Source organism: Chroicocephalus ridibundus, chromosome 1, assembly GCF_963924245.1.
Source record: "Chroicocephalus ridibundus chromosome 1, bChrRid1.1, whole genome shotgun sequence".
NCBI lineage: Eukaryota > Metazoa > Chordata > Aves > Charadriiformes > Laridae > Chroicocephalus > Chroicocephalus ridibundus.
The window spans coordinates 23,776,309-23,791,273 of record NC_086284.1 but is presented as its reverse complement, the minus strand read 5'-3'; the positions used below and the strand labels follow the sequence as shown (position 1 = coordinate 23,791,273).

The window sequence follows — 14,965 nt, the reverse complement described above, 5'->3', positions numbered from 1 at the left end:
TACCATTTTTATACAACCTGTCATTATTTCAGACCTTTTGACCTAAAAAGAGCCCTACTGTTCCCTCAAAACTCCTGCAAATCTGCCAAGACCGTAGGGATGTCACATGGGGAACAGCGACCCAGGAGCAGGGGTACACACCGGGCCTGTGGCCCAGATCTAGCCTGGTCCTGACCTTGAGCACACGTGAGTCAGAGGCACCATTTAGACTGGGAACCACATCCTGCTTTTGGGGCAGAGGGCTGTAGTACTGTAGATACAGTCTAAGCGCTGTATGTGTTTCCAAGATGGCAAGAGAGATGGTGTCCAGCTGGTCTAAAGGCTATATACATTTCTGTAAATGTAGGTGGTCTTTTATGGGTAGGATGGGAACTCTTAACCCTTCTGCTCTGCCATATGGCTGCCTCTGGCTTTACCTTGTTGCATAAAGTGAATTTTCTGTCAGTCCTGGATCTTAAATATTACAACATCCTTTTCTGTGCAGTCTTGCTCTGCTGATACTGACCCAGATGCTGTTGTGCAAATGGTTTTCCTGACTAACCACTAGAGTAAGGCTGCCCTGCTCAGTGCTTTGCTCGATTCCTCTCTTTTCCTCATCATGAAGCATGAGCTGCCTATCCTCACTTTCAAAGCCTTTACAGCCCTCGTTCATGCTCTGCTACGGCACCATGAAGCTGACCTCCCTTTTTGACTGGCTAGTAATAACAGTCTGTAATGTTCCCACGTTATTTTTTCAAGTGAACCTCTCAGTATTTTCTCCCACAAAAGTTCAGCGGTTGCTACACGCTGATCCGAATCACATGAGGATGATGAGGAAGCACTGTGCAGCTTGTGTCTGCAACCACATCGCATAACGCGGCCCTACGTCCCTACCAGCTCGTGCTAACGGGAAGTAAGGAAATTGCAGTTGCCTTTATCTCCTCCCTGCCTTTCCTCATTACTGCCCTCTTCCAAGAATATTTTAGAACTCTATTTTAGTAATGAAGTATTAAAAATGGACAATCTTTCAGCTACTTCGGTGTTACGGCAACACCAGGTCCTGCTAATGGGTGCTGCAGGCTCCGTTTCTAGGTTTGTTATTCTGGGGTTGGTACTGGGATGTTTGGACTGTTATTATTAGGGAAATGGGAACTGCTGTGAAGGAAGTTTTCTGAGACACCAGGCAAGTCTCCACACTTCAAGCAAGCCATTTTTTACACAAGTACTGTAACGACTAAATACCAAGTATTAATCTCACATGCCAGTCAAGCCCAAGGTATAAGATGACGATACGAAGATGATCAAGGGAATGGAGCACCTCTCTTATGAGGAAAGGCTGAGAGACCTGGCTCTGTTTAGGCTGGAGAAGAGAAGAGAAGACTGAGAGGGGATCTCATCAATGCTTATAAATATCTAAAGGGCGGGTGTCAAGAGAATGGGTCCAGACTCTTCATTGGTGCCCAGCAACAGGACAAGGGGCAACAGGCACAAACTGGAACACAGAAAGTTCCATCTGAATGTGAGGAAAAACTTCTTTACTTTGAGGGTGATGGAGCGCTGAACAAGCTGCCCAGAGAGGTCTGGAGTCTCCTTCTCTGGAGACATTCAAAACCCGCCTGGACGCGTTCCTGTGCAACCTGCTCTAGGTGAACCTGCTTTTGCAGGGGGGTTGGATTAGATGATCTCCAAAGGCCCCTTCCAACCCCTGCCATTCTGTGATTCTGTGATAAGATACTGTCAATCTGATGCTGCCTGGTTGGCCCTGATGGCCACAATCTTTGATTGCTTAGTCCCTGAGGCTGAGTTGGCCAGACTCGAGAGCCATTCAAAGAAGGAAGATGGAATTAACAAAGGCTTCTTCTGTTTTCCCCAAGTGCCGCTGGGTACTGCTGGTGTTTATATACACTTTTCCATAGGTCAGGACCAGTCTGGTCTGAAGTAATACCTCCTGTTCTCACAGGTCTGGTCTGTTCATTCAAGTAGTTTATGTATTTGCAGATTGGTTGCTGATTATATGATTCCTAATAGTTGCAGATAGTACCTTTATTCTAGATTTGATACTATTATGCAACTATACCAAACAAACAGCTATTACAAAATATTTTTCTTCCTGCCCTAAATGAGGCAGTCCTGTGGTATTTCTGGGTGCAAGGCAAAATGGATGTGTTTCCCTCTTCTGCCTTAAATCGGGCAGTGTTTTGGTATGTCCAGGTGCAAGCAAATAGAGCAAAATCTTCAGCATCAACATTGAAATTCCCTGCTGGCTGACTGAACATCAGAGTGAGCTTCTGTTTTAGGAGACTACACTAAAAGCAATTTTTGATGTAATGTATCAATTCATTTTTGGTTTAGACCCATACATTTAGCAAATATGAGATGCATGAGTGAGCTTTCATGAAAATAATGCTTTGTTGACAACAGAAAAGTATTCCCAAACCATAAATACAAGATCATTTAATTCTGTCTAGTTGGAGAAAGTTGTTCTGTTTCTGTTGGAGAAATTAGGAGTGAATACAGTGACCTGGTAACATGCCGCGCAGGCCAGTGAACTCAGCTGCTCTCAGGTAAGAGGGTAGATGTGAATTTCGGAGTTGAGAGCTCGTCCCACCCCTTCTCAGCTGCCATTTCCCAGATACGCAAATTTAGACACTGTCAGCTTAGATGTCCCAAGTGATTCCCAGGGCTTGGCTGTGCACAGAGGAGCTCCATGGGGTTGGAAGGGATCTCCTGGAAGAGAGCAGTGCTCTGATGTCATAGGCTCCGAGAGTCTTTTTTGGAAGAAAGCTGATCCGTCTCCAAAGCTGACACTTTTCTCTGCTTATATCTCCTTTTGGAGGACTGCCTGAGAACCTCACCACTGTTATGATTCATTTTTCCCCACTCTAGGCTCAATTGACTCTGGGATAATTTAAACCTCTATATTTTTGTGCCTCCAGGATCTTACAGGTTAAATAGGATGACTTCTTTTCCTGTGCTCACTTGTCTAATAGCTTTAGAAAGGATAATCTCACTTTTTCTTTGCTATCTTTTCTTTCATTCTCGTTGGCTAAAAAAGGCCAGTTTCTCTCAGTCTCTGCTGAGAGGACAGGCTGTTGATTTTCTTGGCTGTCCCTGTGGTTTCAAGGCATGTCTTTGGGGAACTCTCGTTAGTTTCTTATAACCATCTGTCACAGAGCTGGTTCTGTATCTAACATTATTGTAATAATTTCCATCTTTTCCTGCTAAATTGATAGTTTTCAATGTGGTCAGTGTTTCTAAACTTCAGAAGATGAGATTTATGTCAATCCTTTCTCTGGAAAATAATTTTTCGACAGAAGATATTAGGTTGACTTTGCATATGTTGTTGTCTTTTAACTTATTTTGCATTTCCTTTCACATCTTTAATTAGTCTTTACTTTCTAAAGCTTTGCATGCTATTTATGTTGCACAAAGGATCTGTAGTTGCCCAGATCACTTTTTCCCAGTCACGTAGTACTAACCACCATTTGATTTATTAAAAGTATTTCCTACTAAAGCTGCAATTTTGTGTTCCAGAGTTCTTGGACAGAGATAATCTAGTTTCTGCCAACTAGATTGAGTTAGCTTTAACTCCTATCTCAGTTACGGAAATTCAGTTTCTGCATGTTTTTTTCTACTAGCCATGTCGTCTCAGTCCCCATACTGAACTCTAAAAATAAATGGCAACGCTCCTTGCCTCTGTTACCTTACCTCTGTTATAAGTTATGCATGAGGCATTTATAAATAAAAAGGCCATATCTCAAATTGTGCCCAGAAATCATTTGGAAGCTTTTGCAGAGTAAGAGATGCATCGTTCGATGAAGTGGTACACTGCACACAATCTGCAGTCCAAAACTGCTGTGAAGGTCCCTGACACGATGAATCAGAGCTCAGTTTTGCTAGACGCAGTTATGTCAGCAATACACACTTGTTTCACCTGGAGATCCCTCAAACCAAGGCTGTCTGCATATCTCATACCTCCTGAAGGAGAGAATGACTTGTCAGGATTATGATGTTATCAAGATTATCTCATCACAGGCAATAGTAATTGAGGACAGGATAAGTATTAGAAGGCGACTTGGCTTCTTGAATGCTCCTTTGAGAGCCGCTAATATCTTACCCTCCGTCAAAGTATTGTAATATTCTGTAACTGAAGACTTGAAATTTCCTTGCCAGGTTTTTGTCAGTCAAATGCAGATTTCTGAGTTGTAGGTCTGAGAATTTCAATCTACCTCAAACCTTAAAAAAGGAGATACTGCAAAACACATTCATACAATAAATAAATAAATCCCATTTATGTATATCTGATACAGGTTAGTGTTTTGTGGCTGTCAATCTTGCCTGAATCTAAATATCTGTAAACAAAAGGGGGAACCTCCATATAATAATAAAGACTCATTTAATGAGAGAAAAAAAATAAATAATTCAGCACTTGAAACAGCTTTACTTCTCAGGAGTTTCAAATTACTGTTATAAGCAATTCTTTCCAACCTTCATTGCAGTCATAACAATGAAAAAGACCCTGAACTGTCCTTAGAAGACAGAAAGTCCAACTAAGAACACAACGGCTCCGAACAGCAGGCTAACATCCTTCCTTCCTGGCCATCTGTGCTGCAAGAGAAGGGAGCGAGGCCAGCTATCGTATTGATTGCTGAGGTGACACAGTGTTCAGGGAACGGGAATGCCTAAACCAAACATCAATTCATTTTACTGATTGGAGACAATTTTTTAAAAGATCTGAACCCATCCGCTCTTAATTTAAATGTTGAAGTAAGATCAGCAGGAAGATTTGAATATAGCTAAACCCTTCACTTGAAGGTAAAATAAAAAAAAATATTTTAAAAACATTGTGTGAAAGGATAACTTTCCATCTGTATGGATTACTTATGAAAATTATTTGGAGTTTGATTTACTTAATAGATAAGAAATCTTCCTAAGTATATTTTTTTCTGCTTTAGACATTTGAACATAGACAAAGACTTAATTATTTATGATCATCTAAAACAAATAACAACACAAGCTGTATTCTGATTCAGTATACTTAAGCCTGAACTGCCTGTTAGTAGTTTACAAGGTAGGAGGCAAAACAGATAAAGAATTCCGATGCTAAGATTAGGTATTCAGAATTTCGAGCATAACTGACTTCATGGTAAAGAAATATTCTTCCTAAGTTCATCTTTAAAATAAGTTCATTTACTGTTTCATCTTAAGTGCATTTCTGCAAAGTGTGCTTCAGGTGCACTCTTAGGCTTCCTGTATCTGTTACAACGGTGTTCTGTGTACCGCCCTGTAAAAGGCCTTTACGTAAACATGAAGGATATTTGGCTTTCTTTGTAGTTCAGCCACTAGCACTATTGCAAAACAATTTGTGAGTTTTCCAGGTTACTCATCTAGAAAAGTGCTCAAGGGAGATACTTCTGTAGCTAAAAGAATCATTCTAGCAATCCAAACAATATCTAATTAAAACAGAAACAAGGAGAAAGAAATCTGTAAAAGTACTCGCTCCCCCCCACGGACTCATATTTTCAGAACGCTTGACCAACTACTTTTCCTTCCAACCCCGTGCCACTTAAAGAGACTTTAACAAAAACTGCTGCTGGCATAACTATTCTGAAATGTTAGTATTTTATGTACAAGGGCTCAGTTCTTACCCAGTCCTTAATCTGGTTTCTCATCAGGGACTCGCGAGACTGACATCCCGCTGTTAGATAATTCATAAACTCTTGTATTGGCAAGTCTGCACAGAGCCATGTGTCGCTGTGGTAGACGCTCCAGCCTCGCTCAGATACTAGAAATTATGCAGCTGCATTTAGCCCAGTGTTCAGGTTGGACTTCGTGTACGCTGCTTTAGGGCAAGCAGAGCTTATCAATTAAGCTGGGCATCTCTAAATGGCATCATATTGTGCAGCCAAGTCATAACCCATATTCCTGCTATTTTTTTCCTCAGCTTAATAGCCCCATTGTTCATGTTTTTGACTGCGGAGCTCTTTAGGTTTCTGTATTATGGTTCATAGACAGCCTCGGTTTCCTGTCTCATTGGAAAACCCATCAAATGGTTCAGAACTAACGCTAAGCACAGCTTGTCCTTTTGTGTGGCACCCACTGCATTCAGTTTCAGAGGAGAGGTCTAAATATCCCCAGGTTTCTGGAGAACAGCAGTTCTGGTGAGGTTTTAACCACGTGGCTCTTTCCCTCAGGTTTTTTTTAAGCCTTTTTCTCCAGCTGCTATGGATTGCTAAGAAATCACCGAGCCATTTTCATTGGGTATCTTAAGTTTGCTTCATCAAACTCTGATAAAAGGATCCTTTATACATAATTCAACCACACATTCCCAAATGGTTACTGTAAGATCATTTGAGTACCACAGAATCAAACTGTGAGTTAGTCATATTTATCAAATATTGTCAGTAAATAAGTCATATTTATTAAATCATTTTTAGAGCTTTCATATTGTTGCATGTAGTCATACTTCCTGAGTCACCTTTTCCGTAACTAAAATATTGCAAATCTTCTGTTAAGCACTTTTACTTGTTGAGAATTCCATTTCCTTTGTTCCTTTGAGAAAGAAACAGATGAAGTTGGCACGGGACCTATTTTTTGGTTTCAGTTAACTTAGCCTTATTCTTGAGAATAAGTATAGTACTTTTTCTTTGGCCCCTGAGACAAATATCGTCTACTCCATGGCTTGGGATAGCAATGAACTTAGCTGATGTATTCTCGCAGTGTTGAGCTGTGAGGAGATACTGCCTTCATCTTGAGACCCGTCGGGGCGTCAGCTCTGCTTATTGCAGCGCTGGATCGTTATTGATCCACTGCTTCAGGTTTGGGAGGCAGCAGCTTCTCCCTTTGCTCAGGTAACTCTCAACTGTTTTCCAGTATGTGCTATAGATGTATCCATACCAAATCTACTATTTACTGTTATGGGCTAACTTCACTTTCTGCTGCTGGACATCGTCACCTGTCTTTCAGTAATAAAGAAGTTTTAACAATTAAGAAATTTCAGTGACTGTCAGATGACCACCGTGCTGTGACGCAAAGAGCCGGAGAAGGGGTTCCCTCAGCTGTAAGGGAGCTAATGTCACCTTGCTGCAGACAACAGACCTCAACGTTGCTTTGAACTTGCTGTGGACCCTGGTGTATGTTTTGATGAGCACTGTGTCTGTCTCTGCTCTCACCCACACTCTTGCTGGTGCAGCTTTTTTTTCTTTTCAAAGTCTTGTGGTTTGAGTAGGTGTTAAAGCTGCCTAAATGTAAACCAGTTGCAATTAATTCCTAGAACACCTTCATAAATCAATCTTTTCTGCGCTTCCTCAGAAATGTGAGCACTGAGCTAAATTGTTCTGGTTTTGTTCTATGACAAAACTCCCGTCGCTCAAATCTTTGCTGGAGATTTTTATCTTGGGGAGCGCTTCCTCTTTCTGCGGATGGGTCTTGGCACACTCTGGAGGTAGGCAGACGTGAATACAGAACTTTCTGTGCCATGATCAGACTGCCTCGTTATACCTGCCTGACTTAATGCATTAGTGATACTGTCCTTTGAAGAGGTAGGGAGCTGGGTCTAACGACTTTGAGAAACAGCCTGAACCACTGCTTTCATGGACTTGCAGATCAGTGCTGTAATGTTGTTTAAACTGCCCACTGACAGCTGGCGCTTTGAACAAGGCCTGCTGCCTGTAAGGGCTTTGGCTTTGCTCTCTCTGGTTTATCCATTTTTGGCATCAAAATGAAGTGAAAGATACTTAAGTAGGTGAAGGGGGCCTACAAGAAAGCTGGGGAGGGGCTGTTTGCAAGGGCATGGAGCGATAGGACGAGGGGCAATGGCTTTAAACTAGAGCAGGGCAGGGTTAGATTAGACATTAGGACAAAGTTCTTTACAATGAGGGTGGTGAGACACTGGCCCAGGTTGCCCAGAGAGGTGGTGGAGGCCCCATCCCTGGAGACATTCAAGGCCAGGCTTGATGAGGCTCTGAGCAACCTGATCTAGTTGAAGATGTCCCTGCTTACTGCAGGGGGGTTGGACTAGATGACCTTTAAAGGTCCCTTCCAACCCAACACATTCTATGATTCTAATCATTTTGCCTCAGGATTTTTCCTTTGAGCAGATAGAGAAGTCAAAAATAATACATTCAGAGACATTGATGAGGAGGAACTTCTTTACCCTGAGGGTGGCAGAGCACTGGCACAGGCTGCCCAGAGAGGTGGTGGAGTCTCCAACTCTGGAGACATTCAAAACCCGCCTGGACGCATTCCTGTGTAACCTGCTCTGGGTGACCCTGCTCTGGCAGGGGGGTTGGACTAGATGATCTCCAGAGGCCCCTTCCAACCCTATGATTCTATGATTAATATATGAATATATACAGGCATATCTTTGGTATATGATAAGTCAGTTTTAGAGGAGATTGGGGTTACTGTGGCTGAAGCCGTGCTTCTGAGTTTCTGCTGATCCCTGCAGGGATCAGGAAGGATGGATCCTTCCCTTCATCCTTTTGGTGTGTGATACGATTTCTGACTGTGCATTTTGGGGTTTTCTTTTAGCTTTAATTTGAGGCACTGGAGATGATTTACTACAGACAGACTGGAAATGAAGATACAGTGGTACGTTGTATGTCATTACAGTCTCTCAAATACCTGGTTGGGTATCTGGTTCAATGCAGTCAAGGTTAAATACATTCCCAGATTTGTAATTAGCTTGGCAGAATCTTCTGTGGGTTTTACCCGCCTCAATCCCTACGTGGTATATAGTCATCGACTCAGGTTTAGCTAGGAATTTTCTTTGTTTATCAAACTTTCTGCTATTCTAGGCACCTGTGGCAATTAAGGAGTTGATGGCCAGTGATTATACCCCTCTATGGGATCTAAGAGGGATAGTTGCAGCTCTTTCTATTGCTGGTGTGGCCTTGGAAGGGGTAGGCATAAACAACAACATTTGGTCCAAAAAAAGCAATGACTACAACATTTTCCCCATTTTTCATGTGTTAAATATTTTTATCCTTGTACATATATTTATCATGTTTCATCACAAAGGAACAATGCCTACTTGCCAAATGCATCAACACCATCACACTCTAGAAAAAGAAGCACTTTTGTACAGCTACTATCAATCTCTCCTCTATATAAAAACCAACAAGTGCAGCATTTTTATTCATGATAACATTAATAGCATTAATAATTTAGTATTAATACCATCAATAGTAAAAATACTATCAATAGTATTAATAGTATTGAAGTATTGGCATTTTTGAAAGCTTTTAGTTTACTTTTAATTTTAAAATTGTATGTGATAAAGCATGAAAGCTCATGTAGTGCATAACAATATAAATGCAGAGCCATATACTTCGCTGATGGCACTGATTTATATCTGCTGATGGCCTGGACTAGACATTTCAGTTGAATTTGCTGCACCAGAACTGTCTAGACAATAAACATATGAAAGACATATCTACTTTACTTCCAGCATTTCTAGTTTGCTGGCACATTATTACACTGTATCAGGTCCATATCAAATTTCTGCAGAACAGCTATCTCCGAGAAGCAACTACATTTGTGTGGTACTTGCAGTTGTGTGATAGCCTTGAATTTAATTTAACCTTTGATAGAAATGCATTTTGAACCCAGCTAGTATACTTGTGCACTGACAGGAAGAATTTGTATTTAAGAGGTATTTGTCTCCTCAGATTTTTGACCCCTGGATGGTCTTTTTTTCGAGGTTTATCTGCTTTTTCTGGAATGCAGGCTGTATACAGATAGATCTATTTCAGGCTGTCTTTAAGCCTGTATGATTGAAACACTAGAGTCTAAATTTGCTGAACGGTTATATACAGGTTCATTTCTATACAAGTTTCTGTATCCTGTTCCACATCTACACATAGAGCACTGTGTCATAATGTGCAATAGTAGAGTTCACATTAACAGTGTTAAAAGTTGACGGTGTGGCAGCACAAAGCATCGCCTGTCCATTCTGTTCACCCGTCCTTGCTGGATTCATAGCGAGTGTGGTTTAGGCTCATTCAGACCTACTGCTGCTAATTCATGGAGTGGGATTTTAATTGTGAGAATTAAACCTGTCATATGCTCTGTCTCATAAATCCAGGAGAAGGCAGAATTTTAAGTGAAACAGTGGAACCATTCTGTATTTATAAGGGTATAGAGGAGATTACAAATGAGCCCTGAGGTGACCCCGTACTACTTGAGATCAAAGATTAGGCCTCAGGCATGCTTGGTTTCTAGTTTGTTCTGCCTCTTTTGGCACTCCTTTGTCAGCCTTCAGTTTTGCCAGGTATCCTTGCTTTTTCCCTTGTAAAGGGATGTTTCTCTCATGCTCATGGGTTTAATATAGAAGAATACAATTTTTTAATATGTGCCGTAAAGAACATCTCCCTGTATTTGCTGGTGAAACCATTACTGGTAAAACCAATCTGATGTCATGTTAATGAGATGAGTTGTAAATTTTCATTGAATTTACTCTTTACTAAGGAAGCATTTTGGGGAGAGTGAAATGTCCTAAAACAAAAAAGTGCTTTTCCCCCATCCCCTTTACATGTGGACTATTTGTACCTGTGATGCCACAAGAAGCTGTGATTAGCATGAGGCGATTGTGCCACGGTGTATCCTTGAACCTTGAAAACAAGTGCTAAGTACGGGCAAATTTACTGATGAATGCAGCAGATGGACAGGGTACCTTTGGCTGGGCACATCCCACTGCAGCTCTGGGCAGGTCGGCTTGCTCTTGTGCTCTGCTGCTCACTATAGCTCTGCTGCTCAAGGATATATATACCTCCTGTTGTTGTGGTCTTGTTTATTCCCATAGAAGTCAGCATAACCAATAACGGTTCTGTGATCAGATTGTGCTTTTAAACTGTATGAAACACAAATTGAGGATTTTCTACTGCAAATTGAACTTTGGACTGTGGTAATTCTGGTGGTTCTTGCATGCTTTCCATGCTGCTGGAAAATCTAGCAGCAAAACTAGCAGTTTTGATTTAGTTGTTATTCTTGAGGAAATAAACTTTTATAGTATGTGAAATTTAGACTGATCACAATATTAAAAGGATGGATGAGGTGCAAATAGATAGATAGTCAGATAACTACCAATGATTTTCACACCAGAAATTTCTGGAATAGTATTAATATATATGTATCTACCTGACTTCCAGGCAAAATTAGGTATTTGCATAGCTACGCACTAGCACCCATGCCTGTGGCTTCATACCTACAGCTAATCACAGGCACCCACAAAACTGAAGATTGTTTTTACAGATTGACTACTAAACCTCCCCCACCAAAATTCAATTAAACACAGATATAAAATCCTCCAGGAAAAGGTGTTTCCTTTATAAACTAATAAATCCCACAGTAGAAAATTGGCATTGGCAATGGTCGTAACTGGTTTTTTCCCCAGGAGAGATTTATGGTTGTGTCTTTACCAATGAATTCAATGACGGTACGTTCTCAGATATTGCTGCTCAATATCATATAAAGCTATAAGGTAACCTGTATGACCACATCAGGCATTGAAGAAGTGCCAGGGTCAGGAAGTCAGTGTGCCAGGGTCAGTCTGTATCTGGTATCTGAGAGCCAAGTTGGCTCTCTTTCTTACCATGGGAGACAACAGAGAGATGACCGTGTCAAAATCTCTCTAGGATTGTAATGTGATCTGGTAGCAAACTGACAACCCCATTTGGTCGCGTCCATACTGGCAAGACCAAGCTCCTTCGAGGACTATCAGAATGATTTGCCACTGTCGAGATGTCACTTCATGCTGTGATACAGCTTGCTCTTCTGCTAAGCAAACTATTTATTGAATTAATTTTTAGGCCACTTTTGGGTACTTTGGACCTATCCATTTTCTGGACAAGGTGTCATTGTCGAAAATCCTGTAAGATATTCCTATGTTCCTAGGGTGTATAGGTACCAAGAGCAAGTAACATATCAATTCTTTTGAAACAAGGGGCTTTTCAGTGTCCTGGGAGAAACACAGCAATTACTGACTTACTGAGATAATGGATTTAGCTAGAGTCTTGTCAGCAGGCAAGTCATGTACAGTGCTATGTGCGAAATCATGCACAAAATTGCAATGAGTTAAAAAGCTTCCCCACGGCAACATAATAAAGGGCAATCTTTGAAAGGCCAAGCCTAGAAATAGAATGCAGTCCGAGAAAGTGTGTCACTCACTAATTATGGAGAGGCTGTATCTTAAAGTCGTAATTAGCTCTCTATTATAAACCTAGTTTTTCTTTTTAATTCCCCAAGACAATTGAAGCTGCTCAAATAACTTTAAAGATTTTTCATGTCTGGTTACTAATGATTTTTGAGGCGAAACAGTATAAACTGGCCTGGTCTTCCAACTATGGCTGCACCACGGAGTGCCAGGACCCCCTTGAGCCTGGCTTTCCACTGCAGGCAAGGTGCTTTTCCTTAGTGCTCCCCTCCCAGCTGCAACCCAGTGTGCGGCAAGGCTGCGCTGGTTTTACCCCCTGTGGAATCATTCATAGCTGGGCAAATGAGGCTGGACTGGCATGGCTGTTTGCTTAAGTCTGTATTACTTAAGTATGACTTCAGTGTGGAACTTTTCTTTGGATTACCTGCTAGATATACATTTCAGCATCTGTAGAAAGAAAAATTTATATTGAAGCCATTGAGTAACAAAGTATGCAAAGTTAAATTCTCAATGATGCTTTTCACGGTAAACATGCATTCAGAATTCATCTTCAGTCTATATACTTTGACTTACTAACTGAGTAAGTAAATTCCCAAATATTAAAAAAAGGTATTCAAGCCACAAATTCCACCCTCCTTTCTTTCATACCATTTGTATTTCAGTATCATACTTATGCAGTAAACTAATTCACCTTTTGCAATTTAGCCACAGTTGTTTCCCTTTCTGGGTCAGGAAAGAATGTCTCTCTTACTGTTTGAAGAGGGACATATGCAACTGCACATTATGAAAAGACTTGCCAACACTGTCAGGGGCTCAGAGAAGGATTTACATTTGCACAGAGACAGAACAATAACGGAATGCCACTGTCATCCTCCCGGCTCTCTCAAACATATTGTCCTTGGGTAACAACATGTATATTGAATCAAAGGGTTTCTGCTGCTTGACAGCACACGCCTTGCCTCACTTAAATACTATTGTGGTGCTACAAAAATTCTCTGTGTCAGCTTGAAGGAAAGAGTTCCTGAAGGTATATGCAGCATAGGGTAGTTATTGTCCTGTATAGCTGGGAGAGGGGATTAGCTGGGAAGACTTCGAATTCTCCCTATGGAAAGTCATGCAAGCTAGTTAATCTCTTCCCCTAGCTGCAAGCCATTTGAGTAGAAGGGCAAAATCCTTCTCCATAAATGTTCTGCCCAGCCTGATATTTTCTTTGATGGCATAATTTTATGTCAAGGATGTAGTATATATCCTAGAGCCTTTTTTTTTAAAGCAGATACTGAAGCAAAGGAAGAAACTGAAAACTTGCCCATTTATTCAGCATACTTACAGCTACATGTGTTAGTTATTTTGCTGATAGAATGATACTGTAGTGGAGGAGAAGCAGGAAACCTCACTGCTCTTTTTCAGTTCTCCATGCGCATACAAGTACTGTAATGCACAAGGCAGTTTATAATTAGCATCATGACTCACTTAATACTAGTAACTGCAACTATGCCCTCAGAGGAAATGACTTTTCCATACCCTTCGGTTCAACTGTGTTTTTTGTTAATGACCCACTCCTTTTCTCTTGTGTCTCTTCTTCCAGAACTCCTGAGCTGATGTTAAGAAGTGGCTTCTAGCAGGTGTGAGGGAGAAGACAAGTCAGAATTTGGCCCTCACAAATACTCTTCCAACTGTGCCTGCTTCCAGAAAAAAGGAAGACAAAGCAGAAACAGCAGCTTCCAGAATTCCTCTCCTTCTCCAGAGGATAAATATAAAACGATTGCACAAGAATATAGCCTGAATTACATTAAAGAAACTAAACAAGACCTCCGTGCTTTCTGAGACCTGTCCTATTAAGTCTGTTCCTGACTGTAAGAGAATGAACTTCTGTGAACACTTAAGCAAGTGGTTTTAAAAGAAGACTGGAGAAGTAGCAGATGGTGAGGCACACAGACTTCTTTGGTGTTTCAGGGGTGGAGTGAACACTGAGTTGAGCTTCACATGCTTGGGCTTTCTAGTGTCCACTGAAGAGATGATGAGCCACCAAGCATAGAAGATTAAATAATTATTTGCTAATTTATAAATCCAATATCTGCTTCATGTACTTATCAGGAAGATATCAAAGAAAAGAGACAATGGAGATCGAGGATAAGAACAGGTAAAAAAAATAATTAACTCCTGAAAGAATCTTCTGACATGTTCTTGCTCGAACGCCCATGGTCAGTAAGTTAAAGACTGAATCTGAAATTTGCCTAGCGTTTGTAGAAAATTGCTACTTTTAATGGTGAAATTCATTTGTGAAGTTACAAAATCATACATAGGTGCCAGGTTCTGCTGCATTTACTTGTGAATGGTCTCTGTGAAATTAACGAGAACTGCTTGAAAAAATTCATCACTCCGGTGAGTAATGGATTCATAGTCTGACTTTCAATTTACCTACACAGTCTACATTCACTATAGCATTATTTGAAAACAAGTTTTCTTCCTGCACTTGCCTAACTTTGAACTCAACATACTGTTTTACTGTGAAGAATGTATAATCTTTCTAACAGCAAGCAAAGCAAGTTCCTTGTGTGAACAATGTCTAAACAAATCTTGTGAGATAAATGTTTATTTGGATGTTAAGTTGTAATTAGAAATGTTCTTATTTGCTATCAGTGGGCCTGCATGAAGACAACGGCCTCCAGCCTCAGCCTTGCAATCTGCAGAATCCCCACTGATGTGCAATGCTCTAACGTGCAGCCCCTGTTTTTTCCTGTGTATTAAGAAGGTGGGCTTTGCATTGTGTTAGAAAGTTGCTGTTAGCAACAGCTCACTTGTTTCAGGCTCTGTTCCACTGGCTTCCTGAGT

The 14,965-nt window shown here is 40.9% G+C and overlaps 1 protein-coding gene across 2 annotated transcripts in view; it reads left to right on the top strand.

Moving 5' to 3' along the window:
* SACS (sacsin molecular chaperone) overlaps positions 1-14,965 on the top strand; it is a 64,998-nt gene that overhangs the window by 6,272 nt on the left and 43,761 nt on the right. For both annotated transcript variants that reach the window (XM_063331218.1, XM_063331224.1), the window contains one exon: positions 13,719-14,273. In XM_063331218.1, coding sequence (XP_063187288.1) covers positions 14,215-14,273 — 59 coding nt within the window. In that variant the 5' untranslated portion in view covers positions 13,719-14,214. The remainder of the gene's footprint in view (positions 1-13,718; positions 14,274-14,965) is intronic.